The sequence below is a fragment of the Falco naumanni genome, chromosome 10, assembly GCF_017639655.2.
Source record: "Falco naumanni isolate bFalNau1 chromosome 10, bFalNau1.pat, whole genome shotgun sequence".
Classification (NCBI taxonomy): Eukaryota; Metazoa; Chordata; class Aves; order Falconiformes; family Falconidae; genus Falco; species Falco naumanni.
Window position 1 is genome coordinate 35232227 of NC_054063.1, and position 23047 is coordinate 35255273.

Here is a 23047-nt window from a genome sequence, read left to right on the forward strand (position 1 = left end):
AGAAATGTAGTCCAGAGGCTCCCTCTGACAAGCTCCCTGCCCAAGGCCAGTGTGCTCCCTTAGAGCCCTCCTACTTCAAAGTGCTCAAAACCAGACAGCAAAGATTTATTTTCAGGAAAACCAAGGGAGCACAGGATGCAGTGATGAGTGTGTGCAAAGAGAACCTGTTCATCAAAACATAGCAACTACACAGAAGATAAATTATTAGACCAGAAAGGTGATGGGGATGCCTTCTTGCTTCAAACACTATCTTCCAGATTAGTGCCCACTGAGGCTGTCATGTGAAGCTTCTTTTGATCTGGATCAACAGGTTTCTGTAATGAAAATACAGCCTCTCTCTCCATGCAATAAACAGTTCCACAAGTTTGGTTTATACACAAATTTTACTGAAGTTAACATTAGTACATAAAGTACCTGCTCTCGTCTTGTCCTCAGCTAACTCAGCTTATCTATGATTTCATAGAAAGTTCAAGTAACTATTTATTTTAAAAACACTAACCAGATTCCACACATTCCACTTGCTCAAATGTTACAGCTGAAAGCTGTTTTCTGTTTAAACAAGCCCGAGATCTTTGTAGTAGCCACTTAAGTAGGAACATAATCTAAAGAGATTTTACTGGAAAATCTGGAGTGACTCCTAGGCAAACAATGTCTTCCATGGAGGATTTACAATAGGTCAGCCTTCTCCTTATGTTTACAGATGTCCAGCTCCCCATTCTTAAAGCTAATACTCCGCAATCAAAAAGGCTGGTACTTCCAATATGCACATCTAGCAGTACTAGATAAAATCTATGCAAAAATATCACCCCGGCTGCAGATATGACCAGCTAGGTAAGAAGCGCAATATGCCTCAACTGCAGATGTTTGTAAGGAATCGGGTACCACCTCGCAGGGCTGAATTAGGGGAACAGGACACTGACAGAATGCAAGATAAGATTCCACAAGTCAGCATCTGTACTACTGTGCTGGTAATACAGCATTAACAAAACACCAAACAATCCAAAAACCCAAGCAAACTGCATTACTCAAACTACTCCAGCAGACTGGAGCCCTGTAAGTATGCCTTTTGAAGGCAGACAGAAGCTTTCTTCCTATTCCCAACCTAGCTTCCCAATGACTAGCTGACAGATAATTGTTCTCCTAACGTTTTCCCATCCAGTTTAATCAGGTCTTCTTCCCTGCTGTCATTCAGACAGCAGTCATGTCTTCCCAGCCTTTTCACAAAGGAAGACGACTATTGATTAACCTCCTCAGAGGTACGCTGTATTTCACCCTGGTCTTCCAACAGCCTTTGTTTCATGCTTGTTCCACTCTGAATTAAACTTGAACATGTCCCCACAGGGTACAGGTAACTCTTGTGAGCACACTGGCTCACTACCAACTCTCAGAGAGAAAACAGATGAACAGCATCATGAAAGCTGCCCCCTTATTTCTTCAGCCAGAAAGTGCTAACTCATCATATGTATGTTTCGCTTCATTTCAACATGAAGCAAAATGGGCTATTTTCAATCATTCGCAAAGATAGTAAGACATGCCCACCAGAGAGCATATCCTTAGCCTTTTCACGGCAGGAGCTAAAAGGTACGTGACTGACTGAGTCTAGTTTCAGGATGGTACACTGTGCCATTTCCACGGAGCCTGCATGGTGCCTAGGACACCCGGTGTAAACTGCAACCAGGCAAACAATACCGTGGAGCCACAACCTACCACAGCTCTTCATACTCACTCATGGTGATCACTAAAGCTCTGAAGAAGCCTCAAGAACTGTATCTTTAAAGTAATGTCCTAAAAGAGAGACAAGAACGTTAAAAAAAATAATTGCTTTAGTATTTTTGGACATTAGTAGTTACCAAGCTGACATGAAACAGCTGAATTGAAAACCTATCCCAATCAAACCCATTTGGACAGCAGAGCAAGTGACCTGCAGAAATGGAGAAGGCTGCACTTCGCAGGCTTCCCAAAATAGAACAGAAGCGGAGACTGCCTCCAAGCCTATGCATCTAATGGTTAATAATTTCTTTTCACTGCCAAGTCAAAAAGGCTCATCACCGTATTGATGAATTTAAAATATCTAGGTTTGAAATAAATAAATAAAAGCAAGCAACAAAACCCCCAACCCCTCAAAAAACTTGACTGTGATCCATTTTGTGTTCTGTGCTTCTCCTTGCTAGACCTGCTAGCTATCACTTCCTTAAGTCTTGATCATCCTTTACCTTTGGCCTCCAGGGACCACAGAATTAACCCCTTTCCCAGTTCCTAAACCAGGGATGAGGGGAAAGGCTAAATTGCCCTCTGCTAAATTGCTAGACAGCCAAAGATAAAGACTTAAGTGAAAACAGTAATTCACAAAAATCTGAATGCTCCCACATCTCAATTCATTTATTATACAAGCACTTGGTTACTCAGTACAACTCTTCAGAATTATATGATAGGATAAAAATCCAATTACAGAATTTAAAAAGTTACTCACTGGGCTACAATCACAATTTTGATTGTGTCCATGCAGAACGAGGGCTGATGCCGAGTGCTTTCTCCAGATCAGTTTGTCAAACAAGTTATTGAGGCCAGGAATCAGTTTGAACTCTGCTATCATTTTATGAACCTGGAAAACAAGAGAAGTACATACTCGTTTGCTGCAGCCTCAAGTATGGATATAAGATCATCTGGTAAACAGATGGGCACAATTACATCATCCTCTGACAGCAGAAAGAGTGAATTATTTTACCAAACATCATCTGTTTGTGTTAACATGCACACTAACCACGGTGTATCACTAGAGTAGTTTCCATTTGGTGGACACGGATAGAACACAGGTATTTTGGGGGGAAGCTGTGAGCCAGTGCTTCAGTTAACCACTGTGCCTCTGGAAACAGCTTTGGACACCAGCAGGTCACTTACAGCACACGGAAAATACATCTACACCTAACTTCTATGTACCACAAAACTAAGCTGGGAATATTTTGCTGCCAGTCATCACTGAACATCCTTTGCCTTCCTAGTTCACTGCCGAAGCTGAGGTAGTCCTCTGAAGACAACACAAACTATCGATACCGTTTCTGTTCAAGTGACCTAGGCAGGAGTTCTGAGCAAAGCAGAGACCAGCAGCACCACAACCACACTGCAGTTCAAGTGCTGCTCCTTCAGGTTAAGGGGAAGTTGAACATCTTTAGAGAATACTCAGAAGAGAAGAAAATGCCAAATTACTCAGGTTTATTTATCAGTCTGCTGGCCAAGCCAGGACGCAGTACATCATGATGTGTTTGAAAGGGACTATAGAGTCACTCATGTAAAAAAGCTACTAATTTTGGTGTGAACAGCTGTTAAGTACCTTCAGTCCAAGCTGTGATATTTTCGATGTAAGCAATTTGGAAGATGAGGAATAGGAGAAATACGAAGAGGGACCCTCATCAGCTGTAGGCCTATGACAAGCAGTATCTCAGGCTATGTGGCGCAAATGAAAGCCACGCATGATCAGGAAGCCCAATAGGCTGTAAAAATCAAGTGCCCAAAGCAGTAATGGACGTGTTCCTTAAAATTAACTCACCAAAACAATAACCTAGGTCATGCAGAATTATAACTAGCAGTATTTCAAGCAGATCGCTCCATTTTGTTCCATCCCAAATGATTAAAAAAAATATTTGAAGCTTATGTTATTTTACAGGTTTTAATTCTTATTGTCGTTTGCAGCATACCTGATGACCTTTTACAATGCTCTTGGCTGAAGCTATCAACTTTCCCATCTATGTAGAAATCACATTCCCGCTGCTAGGCAGCTCTGAATATCACACCTGAAGAAGCACACAGCTCCTTCCCACCTTACCCGTGCTACCCTGACAGACCGCAAAGCTTGGAGTCCTTCAGTGCTCCCTCACTTTAAAAGGCTCTTGGACACATTGATCTAGTCACAAGCCTTCAACAAAAACAACCCTGAGGAATCTCTCTGAACAAAGCACTCCCTGTAGTCCCCCATCCCTCAGTGGCCAGCATGGCACAAGCACAACATGATGAAACGAAGCGTGCAAGCTGCCTACAAGAGCCTTGGCCCCTCGCTAAAGGAACTCTCCATGCTCATTTTAACTCGTGAATCTGCTCCTTTCCACTCAGAGCATAATCTGCTTGTTTGAAATTACTCACCCCTAATTTCAAGTGTTTAGTTTACTTTCAGTTTGCTTAACTCCAAGTTCTCACCTGACAGACGGCTGCATGACAAAGCTCCTGAGTCACAACAATTGTCTTTGGGATAGTTTGTGATTCAGACCCCAAATTCATTATACCTACTCAGCCTAGGGATGCCAAAACAATCCCTGCTCTGCATTCATCCTTCAAACCCCTTTAGCTTTTTCCTGTTGCTGCCCAGCTTCACTTGAATTGCTCTGTTGCCTTCTCACTACTAAAACTATTACAAGCTTCTGCTGCATGCAGTTTGGCAGGAGCAAGTAAATCAGCTGATTGCCTTTCACCACAATACAGACATGCAAGACAGCCTACAAAAATATGTAACAAGTATAGTTTAGGGTGAGACCATAATGAGAAGGAAGCAAAGGCACAGATCTGCAGTAAAACATCACTTATCCCCTCAAGGGTGTGATCATCCCCAGCGTGGCAGCAAGTAGGAGCCAAGTCACTGCTAGCACAGTCAATTTATGCAAGTTAGCCAGGAGTCAAATTCAAACCAAGGATTTAGAGTAAACGTTCAGCAACAGGTCGAGTTTGTTAGGAAGCTGCATCATGCTTCAAGCAAATGCCGGGCCATTACGTCGATTATCATAGTGGATTGAAGCAGGTTTGTGATGCCCTTTAGAAATTCTATGCAAAATTATTCCAATATAAAACCAGAAAGACCTTTGGCTGCTCACACTGGGAGACTGGCATCACAGATCCTGTGCTTTTATTCCCTCGTAGGAACAGAGATACCAACAAGCAGCTGAAATGCTTGCCAGTGAGGGTGCTATTGCTGACGCTGCTGTTCCCTACTTATTGGAGCTTTCCACATAGAACAGCTCAGCTCCAGTTCTTAATCCGACTGCTTCTCAGGAAGGGGCGTGGATTTGCATTGGCCACACAAGTCTTTGAAAACTTTATGTAGATAAGGAATGAAGGATATATCATGTGTTTCAAAGGCAGTGGATTTTACAAAAAGAAGAGCTGGCTCTGCACAGTAAGTGTTTGGGAACAAAGTAACTCGAATCTTTCAAGAATTCAATTCCAGTCTTGCATCAGCCCTGGAGAAGAAGCAGAGAACCGCACGCCAGCTTTATCTGCAGATAGGTTCTCCATTTGCATGGGGGCAGAAGTAGCAGAGAATGAGTAAAACACTGTTTTCCCAGGAAATTTAAAAAGTCATTTTCAAAGCTAGCTATTTCAGCAGGACACTTTTCACCCTGTCACATTTGGCAAATAACACTCTAGAACTGACCCAGGGACGTCAGGAAGGCAGCACCTCCAGCTCCCGGAACAGGCTGCAGCTGGATGAATGCAAGCTGCAAGTAGTTTCTGCAGTATCTATGAAACTGCATTCTTGTGGTGAAATCAGGCAGGGATGAATTATCTGACTTGATACAATGGAAAGAAAAGTCCTCCTAACAGATCCATGTCCTGGTAGTTCCAATTATGCTGTAGGACATTATTATTATTTTTAATTTTTATGCCCAACAGAAACAGTACATCTAAAAGGAACGACAACAGGATTATGAGTTTCTTGTGGTAGTAATTGTGGTTTCTGCAAGAATTGCTAGTTTCGTCTGGTTAATATTATACAGAATCTATTTCTTTTTAATCTTGAGTATCCATCTGTAGGTTCAGAGTGAACAGGTTAGTTATATTCAGGGCTGTAGTACACACTTCTATTTTAAATTCAGATTATGAGATTTAAGAGACTACCTGTGGAGAGTATTTGTGATTCCTATACAGTCAGAGGTTACTAGCAAAGAACAAAATACTCAAGACAGATGTGCTCAAGCATCAGTCCCCCAGCACGGCTACTCTTGCCTAATACAACAGTCCTTCAACAACTCCAAACAATCTGACCCTCCCAATCTCTAGGGCATCTGAATGCCCCTGCTATTCCAAGCTGCTCTGCTGAGCTGAGCAGACTACCAATGCTGGAAAGCTGTCAAAACTGCACCAATGGATTGCTTTTCTTTTTCCTTCACAATATGCTTTTGACTCACTTAAACCATAGCCAAGCTGCAGTGACTGGCTCTCCACATAGGGAACAAATTATTCTTCATTTCAAAGGCAATGAATACGAAAGGAACAGATGAGTGGGATTTCTAGGTAGAGCCTAGCACAGACAGCACTGAAAAGTATCCTCCCAGCTGAGAGTTTAACATGCTCACACTCAGCTGAGACATGGGAACCTACTGCAAAAACCATCCACTCACAAATCACCCCAGATGATTTCCAAAAGTGAAAGGAGCCCAAGAAGGGAAAGGCCTGAAGGGGCTCCATCCAAGCAGGTCACCGGCAGAGCAGGAAGGGGAAGAACACTTGGCTGCAGCTCCTGCAACATCCAGGTACGGCCACACAGAGACAGGATGACTCACCCAGGAGGCATCCTTCTGCATCCATCCTGCACCAGAGCAGCAGCTTGGCAGACTGGCAGACCAATCCCTCAACACACACTGGTCAGCACAACTTGTGACAAGCCCTGCCCAGTGGCTCATTCTCCCTCTCTGCAATGAAACACTGCCTGTTTGTTTGTGCGTCGCTGCAGTGATGGGATTTGCCCAGCTTTATGCCTTGAGCTTTGCTCTTCATGTTTCTGTGCCCATGACCTAATTAACAAGCACTTAGGTTTAAAGACACATCAACTTCTGTATGCCTGACCCTTTCCAAGTGCTCACCTGATTCCTTTGTCTCCCCATGAGCAGCACACAGAGAACATACAACACCTCCAGCTTGTACATAATCTCATGCATGATCTTCATGGACTGTGGAAGCTGTGTTCGTGTGGAGGTGTTGGCCAATCCACTTTCATCCGAAGACTCTGAACAAGAAGGCAAAGATGTGAGCCTGAGGCAGCATCAACAGGAAAGGATTTGTTACAGTTACTACTTTTACACTGAAATACAGCAGATGTAAGACCAGTACGTCTGCCTGAATCTTCTTCTCAACTAAAAATAGTGAAATACAACAAATACAGAAAAGAAAAAAAATATAACTGGAACTTTTCCATAATAACCTAAATGGCATCATCTAACTAAAGTAAGTAGGATCACCTATATGAATTAATAAACTACTGCACCAGAAAGGACATGGCAGTAAAGGTAATAAAAGTAGGGGTAAGATTATCAGAAGCATTTACTATCAGTCTACTTTAATTTCATACCTCAGTACCAGTATACTCAGGCCACAGATAAATAATTTTCATTAGCCCTATCTAGAATTACACTGCTAAAGAATTAGGACACAAACCACCGTGATTGCAAGTGGAAAACCTGACAGAAATCATGAGTGACAGAGGAAGAAAATAAGGACAGAGTGAACTTATAGGCTGCAGTTCAGAAAGGAGTTAGCTCTGTGCAAAATACATAACTAAGTGATGAACTGTCCTGCCACAGGACAGTGAATACTTTTTGAACCCATGTGAAGAAACAGTAACTAAGCAAACACACAAAAGAAGGAAACCATCAAAGGCTAAAAGGCATAGACGCCACCTCTGACTCACAAGTCCCTAAGCCACAAGCCACTGGAGACTGAGAAAGTTCTGGGAAAGCACATCTAGGTTTGCTTGCTAACTGATGTTGTGGGTCAAGAGCTGCGACTGGGCACATTCCACCTCAAAAAAATTGCCTTGTGAATTCTATTCCAAAATACCAAGTGTTCTCCAGTTTCCACCAAGTTGGTGTGTATAAAGGTATGTGTGAGATGCTGTGGGAGCACTCACATTTTTTGTGCATTTTCAGGAGTTTTAATAATTAATTGCTACAAAACTAATGAGCTGGATAAGGAAGAAAGTTTTCCAAAGAAGCAGAGAAGCAAAGATTTAGATGTCAAAATTTTGGGATAATTCTCCTTATGTTACCAGGTACTTGGAGTTCTACAAGACATACGTTGCGTTTTTGTAATATTGAAGGGTGAAGAAACAAACCACATGCTTGTATTTTGCTAAGGTTATATTAACACTTACATATGCTCACCTGGAACAATTTAATTTTGCTAGAGCTACCTTTCCTTTTTAAAGAAGGGACCACTCGCTTGGTATGAAGTATTTGGACGTAAAGCCATCAGGCTAAGTTCTAGAGCAAAAGCTGGTAAAGTCACTTACCTCAGATTTGTGTTATTTTTGTCACTCCAGGGAACTTTAGTGCTGAGGATGTACAGCGTTACCTAGCTGTGCAGAGGGCACAGTTTGCTGTACATTTCCTTTTGCTAAATTCAGTTTACAGAAAAAAATAATAAAAAAATCATGGCTATGTGAGAACCAAATGGGAGTCAGACTTAAATACTGACAAGTCAGCTTTTCACACAAAAAAAAAGAGGCATCCATACTGTCTGAAAGGAAAACACATGGCAAGCACTGAAGAAAGTTAAGATACGCATCAGCCAACGGTGGCTAGAGGATTGCAAGCCAGATACCTGTACTGCTCTGCTCTGCCTCTTCATTTGCCACTCTCATTAGTGCATCAAGTACTAGTGCATTGTCCAGCCAGGTGTACCATTCTTCCAACTCCTGGAGGAAGCTGGAAGTACCTGTTGTTTCAGACACCTTCCGTGTTGCCAGTTTGCACAATCGCTCAATGAAGCCTGGAATATTCAGAAGTGTAGCTGAAAAAGAAAAATACGATTTTATTACAATTTAACACCACCAACAAAACAGCCATCAAACCCTCGATACCACAAGGTACCAAAACATCTACATTAGTAACATAGAAGAGTACACAGAAACAAATTGCATCTGGTTAAAGAGATCCAAAGGTGGAAGAGGTTGATGTGCTAGGACTGGAATAGAATGTACATACCCTAGGAATGGTTCAATCAGTGGTAGAATAGTTTGTGCTGGACTTACACTGGAAAAAACATAGTTCTACCCTACTCTAACTGCTTGTTTCCAGACAATTCCATTTGGGAGGCACTGCTGTTTTCCAGTCCACAGTGAGTCAATACAAAGGAACTGATCTGGCTGAAAATTAAGCTGGCAGAAATAAAGCAGCAGCCCTTGGAAGGGGCAGGTCCACCTTCCCTTTCCTCTGTGCAATGCTACCTCCTTCATTTTACTAGCTCACTTCAGTAGCTGGGTGGAAAGCTGTTAGATTTTTAAGTACTAGTTTCCTGAATTAGCTCATCATGGAACAACACAGATGGGAAACAAGTCATAGTAGCCCAAAGTCAGAGGGTTTTAATTGTTGTGGAACTGCACCCTTAGAAACAGCAGTTCAAGGACAGAAGTCACTGGCCTCCAAGATGCTTGTGGGGGTGCTAGGAGCTGCATTTTGTCCTAAAGTTTTCACAAGAAAAGCTTAATTACAGAACCTGGTTATTATTGATACATGGCTAAGCCTTCACTTCACTACACACTTGCATATGCAAGTAGAAAAGGACAAAGAATTTGACCATGAACACTATGTGAAAGAGTGTTGAGATTCTGCCTGCTGGTACCATCTCTGAAAGAATAAGCTTTCTGATAAAATTTTTAAAATGGAATATGCTTTATCGTCTTAGACAGTCTCCAATCACGCAAACAAAACCCATCAGTTAACCATTTGATTAGCTAAGTTCAGCTCAGCAGGATCCAAGCTTGTTCACTTTAACTAATTTTAATTAAACTTTGTACCTACACATACTCGTCCATTGCTCTTTACAAGCAAGCTCTGGCAAGCACAGGGCAGAAGACAATACGTCATCCCCCTTTAAAGTCTCTCAGCTTCTGCCTGCTGTATCATGCTATCCATCCCTCAGTGGATGCTGTAGAGGTGGCAGCAGTTACAAACGGAGCTTTGTTGTTCATGGCTAACACGAAATGTTAGAAGATGTGAGAACTAGCTCCAAAACCTCTTTCTGTACTTCCCAAAAATTCTCATTTGCATGGGCCTATGCAAACATCTGCTTCACAAGCCCAAGAGCTTTTCAGCATAGTAAGAGCTGAAAACAGCAGTTTCTACATTTGAGGGTACTTTAAAGTAAATCTCTTAAATTCATACTCATCCTTCTAACCAGACTTCTGCATCTGAGAGGTACCCCACGAAATAAGTAAACCAGCCCTGTGCCCAAAGCTGAAGCTGAGATTAGACCTAAAAATTTCCAAGGGTCATGTGCTAATGGTGGGCAACATGATTAATATTAAACACACTTTACTTGTGGATAAAGAAAGACATCCTGCTCAGGACAATGTCAGATAAAACTAGAGAAGGAACTGCTCTGACAGTAACCATGCTGCATGCAGTTTCTGGAATTCATATTTTAAGGAGGACACAGAATTACTGAGAGTTGCTAAAGGGAAAGCCATGGAAGTGACTGAGGGATAGAAAACAAACTCAATTATTTTAAGCCACTCAGGTCATCAGAGGGCTGAAATGACAGAAATTAACTCACCTAATTACCAACATCACATGACACTGAAAGCTACAAAGTTTCCAGGAAAGTGCTAGAGGAGAAAAATGCTTTGTAAGACAGAATACTTACAGTATCCTCTAGAAACATAGGCTACAGATGTGACATTGAGAAGAGGGAAACTTTACACACTATTGAGATTCTTCTGCATTTGTTCATAATGTAAAAATTACCTTGATTAATTTCAGCACGAGAAGGACCCAAGTTTTTTTTCTGCTGGGCATTTTTGGCAAGAAGCGTGTGCTTGTCATCGCTTCCTGTGTCAAGTTCAGAAATTGTAACAGCAAGGATCCTGCAGAAGTTCGCAAGCTGCTGCTGATCAAAACTGGACACAAGGCTCGCAAGATTGGGAATATCATCCAGCTGTATCATTTCCTGGAGGAGGCAACATCAACTGATTAAGTCACATGTGATGCTGAATGAGTGAACACAGAAACAGCCAGAAGGCTTCAGCTACAGATCTTTTTCCTGGAGAGATCTGTTTTATTTCAATGTTAGTAAAAGAGAAGCAAGTAGGCAGTGACAAGTGAAGAATCTGAAAACAGCTGTGATTTACAACTAGTATCACTTCCATTTATCAATTCCAAAAGTATAGATAACCATATTTTAAAGACTAAGTACCAACCTAAAATTTGGGGGGCTTTTTTTCTTTTAACTAAAAAAACCCAAACAGACCCCAAAACCAAACTCACAACCTCATTTAACACACAAATTAATTTAGATACTAAAAAGTTTCAATTCTTTTTCCACTTCTCTATTTTCTTTGACTCACAGATGAGGACTTCTAGATTGTATTTCTCAGTCTTTCATCAAAAGATCTTTTCAATATAAAGATATTTAAAACAATTTTCAGCAAAAAGCATTCATATAAACTAAGCTTGTTGCCTGTATCAGGAAGTACATAATTCTCAACCTCACTCTAAAAACTGTAACAAGTTATAGAATCCTGACCCTCCCCACAAAATGTCCAGTCACATTTCATTCAGGGTTTTCCCAGGATTATACCTCTAATATTTTATTTGCATTACATCAGGGCACTAAGCTGTAATGATACCAGCAAGCAAGTTCAAAAGCCTAGTTTGTGCAAAAGACTTAAGTGGCTTGTTCCCCCAGCCTACAACTTCTCAGAGAGGTGAGAAACGCCAAGGTAAGAGAGAAGCACAGGAAGCCTTGCAGATGTCAGGAAAACTACTAAAATATCTGAGGTGTCATCAGAAGGTGAGGATGAAAAATGAATTTATATAAGTTCATTTTCTTTATCTGAAATACTGCTTGTACTTTAATGACAGCTAGGCACTCAGCCCCTCACCATCCTCTGCAAGCTATGCAAAAGCATTACAAGTATGATACCACATGTCTAATTTGGCTTCTATATGAAATGTGATTGAAGTTAATGATCGCTGTAGACAGTCAGGTTTCAAATTAGCTACAAGAAGTGAGAATGCTAGCTTAGAGAATTACCTTCAGCAACTCTTCCAAAGAAACAGCTGTCTTTACTGGGCTGAAAAGCCATACAAATAAAATTTAGAAACTAGCAACTAACCTTTTTAACTCCCAGGATATCTTCAATGAGTGTTGCAGTTTGTAGGAATGTCTTTTTGTTTGTCATCAGTGTAAACAGGAACAACACAAAGTCATTTCTTTCTGCCAATCGTCTTGTGACTCCTTCTGTCTAAAAAGCAGCAGATGCACACACAGACCCAGAGTCAGAGCCCGCCTCGAGCACTCCTATGTTACAGCCACACGCAGAACAGTTTTACAGCTGACGTGTTATCGAATCAGCTATTCCTGAAACCAGGAAACACTGTGTTTATGGTGACCAGAACTAACTCCAGTCCCTGTTTGAAGTTAACATGACGCCTGCAAAAAACTACATGCTCCAGGGTGAGAAGCTTCATCTCAAGGCAGTTGTTTACTTCCCTGAATGAAAAGTAAACACTGCATGCCTTGAAGTAGTCAGAGAGGCTTGTCTCTGGTTTCCCACACAAATTTTAACCAGCTCTATTTTATGGTATGTAAACACACTCCCTGGATTCCTCCTAAACCATCAGCATTGCTCTCAGCTGGGCAGTCTGAGCAACGGAATCAAGCACTGGCCTTAATGAACTCTTTGACGAACCCAAGAGTCATGCTATAACATGAACTCTGGTTCATCACCAAGTTCATTAAGGCCAGCTTTCATGCTCTGACCATTAAAGACAGCGTTCATGCGCTGACCTCCGCTAAGAGCACAGCCAGCCTTTTATGGAATTAAGCACAACTTAAAACTACATCCTTACCACTTACAAAGCTGTCTATTAAACACGACTGATGTTTCACCAGTGCTCACCAGGCTAGCTTAGGTACCTCCTGAATATTTACATGTAAGCATAAGAACAGTTAATATTGCACACACAAAATTTCTGTGATCCTGCACACTTCTCATTCAAGAGAGTAGTAACATTGAACCAAAACAGCAGCTGGTCTTTGCAACAAAGTTGCGAACATGTTAGTATAGGCTCTTCAGTTTGCAACAAAGTTGCACTCCCTGTGGTTAAAACCAATAATCATATAAGGGAAGAACAAAAGCGTTCTGGTCTTTCCCCTCCCTTATGTAAACAAATACTTATAGTGAGAACCTGATCTATTATGACTCCAACTCTCGAGATTAGGCTGTTTTTGGAAGAGCTCCAAGTCAGTAACTGCCTTTTTTTTTTTTTTTTTTTTTTTTTACTTTCTGTTAAACAATGCTCGCTAGGTTATGACATAATAAATCATGTGATTAAGTAAACAATCCTGAGGATGTTCCCTGCATGCATAATCGAAGGCATGCGCTTTTAGCTTCAGAATTTTAATGGCAAGGTATTTCAATATCCCTTTTAACCCAGCATCTAGCTTAGCACCGATCTGCCATCAGCTGAACTGAACGGATATTTAGCACATTAAGGAGTTGCAGGATCAAACTTAAAACGCTTTGTCAGCACCATTACTGAACAAGACTAGCCGTAGCTCAGGTTAGCAGGCGTTCATTTCCAGTTTCAAATGTTAAGTTTGAATATAAAGCCTGACACGGCTTTCCTATAGAAACACAGATACAGAAAGATGCAAACAAGGGGATTTAAACTTGACAACACGGCTGAGAAAACAAACTATTTGAGTAACATATCAAAATACAGGGCAGTCCTATATTTGACTGAAGGAATTTTAATGAAAAGTTTCAGAGTAAGTTTAAATTAGGCTTAAAAGAGACTTGATAAGACAACATACAGACATGTAAAACATTACCAGCAGAAGAACACCTTTCCACAGCATTTGTACTTACACATATACACGTGTTGTACAGTATGCTTAAACAGTCCTTGATGAGGTCATCACTTACTGCAAAGGAGAAAACAGACACTCACTAGCTATGTGTTGCCAAGGAACACTAACATCCACAGCAGTGATTATGGATAGCTATAAAACAGGTGAGAATTTCAGGCTAACTGCTAGCTCAGATCGCATGTGCAAATACTTTGCAGAATAGAAACCTGAGGAAGAAACACTCTATACCTGACCTTTCACATGCTTTCTTCCAAAACTACCACCAGCACTGCCTGGGACCACAGCCACAGATGTATTGTGGTCTAGTGCACTTCTTAGTTACACACAGAAGAAAACAACAGGGGTGTAAACAGTATTTTAGGAAAAATATCATAAATCAACTCAAAATTTGCCAATATGAGAAACTGCTAAGACATATATTAGTTCCAGTTATTAAGCATGGGGAAAAAAAAAAAAAAGAGAAAAAAAAGAGTTCATGTGTTTTTTTCCACAGAGCATCAGGAATTCATAGAAAAGCTTTCAATCTGATTTACTCCAGCATTTTTACATTTAAATTATGTTTTCAGTACAGACATATAACAACTGTCTCTACCTCAAGTTCAAGTTACTTCACCTTTGAAGTTCCCTGGCTGATGGGCATGGAGCACACCATGATATTTCCTTCCCTCAGAAGAGTTCAGGGAACCAGCAGAATCACAAGCAGGAGAAATGAAAACATTAAACCAAAGCTGCTCCAGCAGGAAAGTTGTGCTGAAGCTACTGCACCCTGTTGGCAAGTTCACCTTCTAGCAATTTGGAAATTAGTAGTCACTATGACTAGGTCAGGAAAACAGCATACTTTTCATTATCTCACAATCTCTATAACTCCCATTACATAAGCAATGTTTTGTGGCTTATTATTAATAATTGTTAATTGTAGCTACAGCCACGGTAAAAATAAAAAGTTTCCACTGATTGCAGATTTACTGCACTGAGAAAATGTTATGCTGAGCGCATGAATACTCCTGAGCTCTGCTTTGCAACAGGTGACTGTCCCAAATCCCATCACAAATCAGACTACAGAGAACAAAGAAACCAATGACTCATTTAGGAACAGGAAATTGCTAGTATTGAAAGAGAGTAACAGAAAAATATAATAACTTCTGTCTGACTGAGGACACAATGCAAGAATGAAAAAAAAAATAATCAAACCCACACTTATTTACTTACTTTTCTGTTTCTTCTTCTGTGTAATAAGAGTTGGTCTCATGAGAATTTCTACTAAAAGCTGTAACAAGATAAAGAATTAAGGGAATAATCACTGAGATACAAATAACCAATTAATTTGTCAGTAACAAATCCAAACTTAGTCTTGCTCTGCTGAAGTCAGAGAAGTGAAAAAAGGAAGCGCTACAATCAAAACCCCACCGGTGTCAAAATTACACTGACAAAAAAGTTGTATTTACTCTGAAGAAATAGTAACAGTTGTCTAAATCTCCCACTGGCAGGTTTTAAAGAATTTGAGTCTGCAAACAATGTAACTTCACATGCATCCAGATAACATCAAGGACGGCTATCATCCATTTCCCAAAACAATGAATCTTCAGCAATCATCTGCAAATAGATGCACATTTTGCAAAGGCTCTCCTTAAATCTTACTGGGCTCCAAAATACATTCCAGACATAACAGAATTTAGCTGCTCCAGATTTTATTCTCAACAACAAAGAGCAAGCCACTGCTTCTGTACTTGCACTTTATATGTATACTTAAATACACTGACATATACGTGAAGTGTCATCTCTTTTCTATTTAAGAAATGTTAATCGTTAGTGTTGCAAGACTAGGACTATAGTTCCAACAAATGCAGAACTGATCTTTAGTTGTTCTAGCCTATACCAGTGGTTTATTTTAAAACTTTTTTTTTTTTAAAAAAAAACAGTTTATTTAAAATTTAAAAATAAGTTAGCCACTAGAAGGAACCGATGACTTCAGCAAGAAGTATTGAGAAAAGCACCTAGTGCTAAAATTCAGCTTAAAATTTTTAAGTCACCCAGTCAAGTCATACCAACTAACAACATACTTACATTGTACCACCTGCTCCATTTGTCCCAACTTAACTTTACCCTTCTTTTAATGAACTACCTACCCAGACACAGAGGAAAACACCTGATAGCACTGGAAGCACTGCCCACATTTTAAGCACTGACAAATAAATAAGCAACTTTAAAGAGGAATCTATGTTTTTCAGCAACATTTGTAAAAGCAGCTCCATTGGGTGGACAAAAATTACTGCAGCAGTAACATAGTGCTCATATGAATGGCTTACATTTTAGGAGGAGAATGCACACCTCGAGGCTTGGTACCTGAGATAAGCATCCAAAGATAACCCTATGCACTTGGGATGCAGGCCACCTGCTCTTCTGCTGGGAAAGAACACCTGCTGCAACAAGTCTGTCTTTTAAGGATGGTCACACTCATGATTTCTCTTGCCTTGCCACAGAGTGGAACTTTTCAGCTAGTATTTATTTTTCCTGGTCAATACTATAACCCACCATGCATTTATCACCTTATTCTTGCAGAACTGGTATGCTCCTCACATACACTCCAGGGACTGGACTGCAGTGGTGTGAGACACTCCTTGGAGAGGGCTTTCTTCAGCCATCCTACTGAAACTGCAACAGTATGCAGCAAGAAGCACAAGAATCCAATGGCAGAAAGAGAATAGATAAGAGGGTGCCTCACCAGAGGCAGAAGGAGCACAAAAGGAGTTATGAGATTTATTTCTTGGAATGGGGTTGCATTCAGGTCCAAAGTCCACAAGGCTTGTGTATCATCAGTTCATGTGTTTGTACTCTGGGGTAATATTTTACACGTATTCATATAAAGGGAGGAGACACAAATGTCTTTTTTGTTCTTCCTTCGGTGTAAAAGCTGTCAGAATCCAAACATATTTTAAGGAATACACTATCACACATTATAGCATAGAGAGTACGCTGCAGATTTAGTGTCCTTCAAAGTTACTCATACTTCACAGTTCAAAATACCGCAACACAGAATCAGCACATGGCATACACAGAATCAGCAGATTAGACTACTTCCCTTTCAAGTCCCAGAGTCCTACAGTTGGACTGTCAAAAACACACACACAGCACTGGCTTCTGCCACTGCCTTTAACCACATTAAACCCACTTGTATCAGGCAGATCTCCAGCCACAGTACCAGGCAGTAACAGTGTATCTGGTATTTACCAACTCCAGCCCAAGAAAAGGCACCAACCAACCAAAAAAAACCACACAAACCACCCCCAAGACACACACTTATTCTGTGCATCCTTATGTTACAAGCACTTCTGCAGGAAGTATCACTATTTCCCTTTAGAAAATGGGAAATTTACAACATTTTCATACAATGTTCTAAATTGCTTGGGTAGCTGAAGATTTTTGTCCTCACTTCAGAGGACACCGGCAACTAAACCAGTGCTCATTTCAAAACAACGTAACCTAAACACAAGTTTTACTTAAGTAAGGCACACTAAGTATAACAAGAGAGAAGTAGCAAAGACACTGTTTAGTTGGACAAAAAAAAAAAAAAAAAAAAAAAGGGAAGAAAGTGTCAATTAGTTAACCAGAAAATACAAATCGTACATTTCTAATGAAAGCTAAGATCCCAGAGTCTGTCACCATAACACTGAGCAAACTTGGGTATTTGATTTGTGTAATATAGAATTAAAACAAGTAAACAATGATAAATTGCTTGAACATCTACAGAAACCTCGCAATTCTGTTTAAAAAACTTTTTTGTAGATGAAGCAGCAAACACTGCATGCCAGCAATAAACACAGACAACCTGGCTAAAAGAGTGTGCTAATGTGCTTAAAAAATCACCACCTACCCTTCAGCGGTAAGTGGAATTCTCAGTGCCAGCTGTAGCATTTTTCTCGAAACTGTTTTCATTGAGAACCTAGAGGTCTCATCTTTTTTAGGTTAAAAACAGACTGAAGAAAGAGTCAGGTCTTCTGTATTACATAGGAAACAGAACCTCTTTCTTGATGATGTGAAATACCTGCTTTTCACATTTGATTAACAGAAACAGGTACAATTCTAATGCTTAGCAACAAATGGTAAAGTCATTCTGTAGCTTACATTTAGAAGCTTCAAAGGTCTCAAAAACCTCACAGACTTCTCAGTGGTACCACTATCATGCAGAAATTTTATGATACTGTTGAAAAACACACTTACATCAACTCCTCCAAATAAGTCAAATGTGTATGTATTTGGGAAAGTGGACTCTTGAGCAGCTTTTCTATCTTCTGTAACAAATGCCATGGCTTCCATTGAAAGAAGTGGAGAAATTTCCTGCATGCAGAAAAAAAAAGGAAAGAAAAGAAAACAGTTAAAAAAGAAGACTGTTCATCAGTGTAAACACAATTGTCTCCAACTATCTGTGATCTAGTGACTAATCAACTGCATGCATTCCCAGCCCTTACCTGCCAGCCCATTCACAGATACGCTCAGTTGCAAAAATTAAGTTAGAATATGGTCACAGTTTTTTTAGAGAAAGCAACAACAAAACAACCCCTAGCTTTCAGGAAGCACAGTGTAGACAGTACCTTTAAGATGCTTTGGCACTGGGAGAAATCACTGTTTGGATGGCTATGTTCATACAGCTTTTGCAACAGTAAGGGAATCCCATTCCATTTTGCTTGCTTATCTCTTTCCTTTAACAAGGCCTCTGTGATCTGCAACAAAGGAAGAATATAATTCCCACGTGTCCAATGCTTTATAACCAAGAAAACCACCTCCTCAGAATATTTTTTTTCTTGCCCCATCCCAGGTGTGGGAAGCATACACAACCCCATGAGTGGCACGAGAAACTGGATTAATTGCTGGGTAAAGTGCGAAGAACATGCAGCAAAATGCCAGGGAAAGAATATATATGAAAAATAGTTTATTCTAGAGTACCACTACAAAATCCAGTGCTTCTTTCTGTGCAGCAATTTATCCAGGACTGGCAGCTGCAGAATTTCACAGGTGGTCAAAGCGTCTTAAGCAGGACAAGGCTTAAAGCAGATATTATCATTTAGAGAACTTAATCTCGTTCTATGTTTTTATATTGATCACATATTTTAAAATGGGAACACATTAGTCTCTAAATAATTCCATCAGTAGAACTCCAATTGACAGGTCACTCCATAGGAAACAGGTGCCCTTAACACTATCACAAATTACACCACACTAAGGTAGACAGAACACTGAAGATGGAAAGGCTTCATTACTCACTACATTCAGCTACTAAAGAGTATTTCCTCAGCCAAGTCCCTGAAGCCATTATTGGTCACAGCAATGACCCAAACCACTAAAATTTACAAGCAGGCTCCAGAAGAAAGTATCAAAGATGCAACAAAAACTTCCTCTGTAGTCTTGGGCTGGTTATAAACGGAACCCGAAAACTGCATCAGTAGAGTAACACTGGCACTATGCTCTGGGAAGCAGGCTGCAACCGCAAAAAAAAGACCTCAGCATCTGCCACTACATTTGTGCAAACTTTCTCCAATTTTCCTCCTGCTCTCCAAAATATAAAAAAAACATTTCTCCATGTTCACCACTACATTTTACACCTGAAAACAAATGAAACAGCAGCACAAGACTAATAAATATTCTGCTTACAATCCACAAAATATGTTTTGAAGGCTGGACTTCCAGGTTCCTGCCAGCAGATGCTGTAAAGGAGAGCTCTTCATTAAATTCACCATCCAGTCAATGCTGACCTCAGAAAATACCTGCTTTTCACAGTTGATTAACAGAAACAGGTACAATTCCTTAACAACGCTTCAGAGGTACCTAGACCAACCCCAAAACAGGGACATATCCTTGCACAGAAAGGTAAAGCAGACAACAATAATTACAGCCAGAGGATTTCTGGCTGGTTTTACAAAATTTTATATGCCTTCCAAATAAAAAGCATAAAGAAAGCTCCAATCCCCACGTCAGCAAGACTGCACCGCAATGCAACATTTGTGGATTTTCCTTTACTCCTAGGCCTAAACCTCTAAGCTGCTCTCATTCTGCATAAATCACTACACCCCCCCCACCCCCCCACCCCTTTCTGTGGTTAACTTGCTTTGTTCACCTCCAGCCTGCTTAAATGTTCATTGTTAACTATTAACAGTCAGGAAATGTTGCTGCTCATTGTTTCAGCCAAGACATCATTCTCAGATATATCTCAGTGTACAATTCCAAACAGCCATTCAATTCCTTATTAGACAATTATATGCAAATATACTCCAATTTCTGACTGAGAATTTAAACCTTTTCTCTGCTTGTTAGCATACGGGAAAACCAGAAAAACTGATGCAAGCACATGAAAACTCAGACTGGCAATGTTAGCTGCTATGTGTCCTCATCCTTCTTCTAAGCTTCCCAGATACATGAGGCTCTTTTCCTGATGAATATGAACTTCAAGGCTCTTGAAGTATCAGGTTTTCTTGCTACAAAGGGTGACTGAAGCAGCACGAGCAAACCTGGGACATAAAACTCTCTCCGGGTTTTTAACTTTCCCCTGCTTTTTGACTTCTGAATAAGAGTAATCAACAGCACTGCTGGAGAACAACACAAGTTCCTTCTGAGGAGGCCATTTGCACAAGAAATGGCAGGACAAAACCAGAAAGTTGAAATGGCTTCTTATTGTTTGGACTTATTGCAGGTAATGGGTCAGCTCCTTCTAAGTCACAAATTTCCTTTTCTCCTTGTAATAGCCAGCACAGAGAGAATGCACGAGGAGCTCCACCATTGCCCCATCCCAGGTGTGGGAAGAGTACACAACCCCATGAGCCGCATGAGAAACTGGATTAATTGCTAGGTAAAGTGCAAAGAACATGCAGCAAAATGCCAGGGAAAGAATCCAACTCTGCCTCTGGCTGATGTGGAAGATACCACAGGCAAAGACGACACGCATGGGCTGCAATCTCAGGTTCCAGTAGCACAGCACAGAATTCAGCATCCAAGTGCTCTCAGAAAAGGCCAAAAGCCCTTAATCAACGTTAAAACCTTGTCCTGGGCTTGACATTGCATTTGTTAATCACACGCATGCTTCTTCGTTTGGGGCAGGGTCCATTCTCACTTCTGTACTAGTAGGTCCTCCTCTCACTGTCCCAGACTCTGAGAGGCAGTCACTTGTGCTGATCTGCAGAAAACTTTCAGAACTGAAATTCTGAAAGAATGAAGCAAATGTTTCCTTGCTTTCATCTTCTTTTAACTGCTTTCCAAAGAAAAAAACCAACCAACATCCAAAACAAAAAAAAAAAAAAAAAACCAAACCCAACCCAACCTTTTTCTTTCTCTTGATTTAATACATGTCTTTGGTTTTGCTGCAAGCTCTAGCTTGTGGTCCCTATTCTGTATTTGCGAGGTTACCCTGGCTCTGAATATTTCCATTGTGGTGGGGCGGTACTTGCCAACGCAAAGATTTTGGATTCTGTGGAGGGATTAAAATTTAATTAGATTGTATGGAGTGTCTTTACAGCCATTCTGGTTAAAAACTGCATCTCACGATTTCTGTAATAGTAGCTAGTCAATGGTTTTCATTTATAGGCAAAGCCTGTTCCCTTCTTGCTCTGTCTGGGCAGACGTTATTGAATAGTCATCAAAATTAGCACTGGGTCTTTCGGGGCCCATTTGCCCCTCTAGTATTTTTTGGTCTCATCCAAGCAGGTTAAGTGCAATCCAACACTGATTTCTCAGAAATCTTCTTCTTTCACTGAATAGCTTTGGATAAAGTATCTGAAACTGCATACAAAGCTTGAGAAGTTAGATACTATCTAGCAAGAAGGGGAAGTGGCAGAAACCCAGCTGGAAATGGCATCAATTAAAAGAAAGGGCCTACCTAACAAATGGTTGCTGGGGTTATGAACCATCATGCCTTGCTGGCACTAGAAGAAGACAGAGCAAGTACCAATTACTGGGAAAACAAAGAACCAGCGTCAAAACTGCCCTACCACCCAGGTACAGTAAACCAAACTGGTACGAACACCAAGACTCCACTCAGCCATTTCTCAGGAGTTTGCCGTAACATACCCAAGTTTTGAATCACAAACCTAGAAACCTGGAGGACGGCACACTGCAGCTCTCCAGAACCGGTTATATTCCAGGCAGGCCTCTGAAACAAGGCAGCACGGCACACACTAGCTCAAGCCCAGGCACTGCGCTCCCGAACAACGTCATAGTCTGAAGTGGTCTGTACGATGCCAGTGCCACACTGGCAGGTCACCGAATGCTGTTAGCCAGCCAGGTGATCAGGTACCCAGCCAGTACCAGCCATCTCCCCCTCCTCCAGCTGTGCTGTTGAAGCCATGGCAGTACAGATTTGCTGGAAGGGCAATGAAAGACTTTCCAGACGATTTACATAGAGAGTTAAAAATGTGTCATCAAGCCCATTCATGACTGCAAGTTAAAGCAGACTGAGTAGTCTCTCTTTAAAATCTTCCAGAGGACCGGAGTCCAGGATTTCCAAGGAGATTACACCAAAGACTGGTAACTACCACAGGAACACTTTCCTACTACAGAGTTTAAATAACTTCTGTGCATAACTTTTCTTGGAAGTATACATAGGGCTGAACAAAAACATTACACACAAATTAAACATTTCTTTTAAATTTCTTTTTAATCCTCCTGTGTTACAAATGCTTTTATAACACCCTGGCATTCCTTAGCACAATGGTCTATAAAAAATGATGAATAATACCTAAAACTTCACCGAGTTGTATTAGGTTATATGTTAAAATTTACCTAAATCCACCCCTTTTAGTTTAGTTCCCTTTTCTTTTCTCCCCCTCCACTTTTGCTGTAGTATCTGCTCTTGATGTTCCTATCCATGACTGCTATCCTCCAGACACAGCCTCTCCAACAGAAGCAGCTTATCCTCTCGGCTGCTTTGGGCCTGTGCCCCTGCACGTGGTCAGAACTGCGTTATGAGCATTGCTAAACCATTTGTTACTGGCTTGAGATCTCTTGTAGTTATGATTGCTTCAAAATCCCTTCCCCTTCCAGTGATGATTTTCCTTTCCATTTGTGTTCCTGCACTGTGATGCTTTTCATCACCCTACAAGGTAAACCTCTTATTTTCCTAACCTTGTCTCCACCACTTTTCTAAGCTGTGGTCAGTGACACATCTCCATGTCTTCTCACAGTTGCTGACAAACTGAAGAGCAGAAATACC

At 40.8% G+C, this 23047-nt stretch overlaps 1 protein-coding gene across 4 annotated transcripts in view; it reads right to left on the reverse strand.

The window, feature by feature from the left end:
* LOC121095004 (transient receptor potential cation channel subfamily C member 4 associated protein) overlaps positions 1 to 23047 on the reverse strand; it is a 38679-nt gene that overhangs the window by 10127 nt on the left and 5505 nt on the right. For 2 of the 4 annotated variants that reach the window (XM_040609255.1, XM_040609256.1), the window contains exons 2-11: positions 18444 to 18572; positions 18073 to 18189; positions 15064 to 15121; positions 13853 to 13908; positions 12095 to 12223; positions 10725 to 10926; positions 8581 to 8769; positions 6846 to 6988; positions 2471 to 2602; positions 1727 to 1785 (exon numbers count right to left, since the gene is read on the reverse strand). In XM_040609255.1, the coding sequence (XP_040465189.1) occupies positions 1727 to 1785; positions 2471 to 2602; positions 6846 to 6988; positions 8581 to 8769; positions 10725 to 10926; positions 12095 to 12223; positions 13853 to 13908; positions 15064 to 15121; positions 18073 to 18168 (1064 nt within the window). In that variant the 5' untranslated portion in view covers positions 18169 to 18189; positions 18444 to 18572. Of the gene's footprint in view, positions 1 to 1726; positions 1786 to 2470; positions 2603 to 6845; positions 6989 to 8580; positions 8770 to 10724; positions 10927 to 12094; positions 12224 to 13852; positions 13909 to 15063; positions 15122 to 16400; positions 17398 to 18072; positions 18190 to 18443; positions 18573 to 21006; positions 21012 to 23047 lie in introns of those variants that run through there. The other 2 variants (XM_040609258.1, XM_040609257.1) reach the window with 2 other exon arrangements.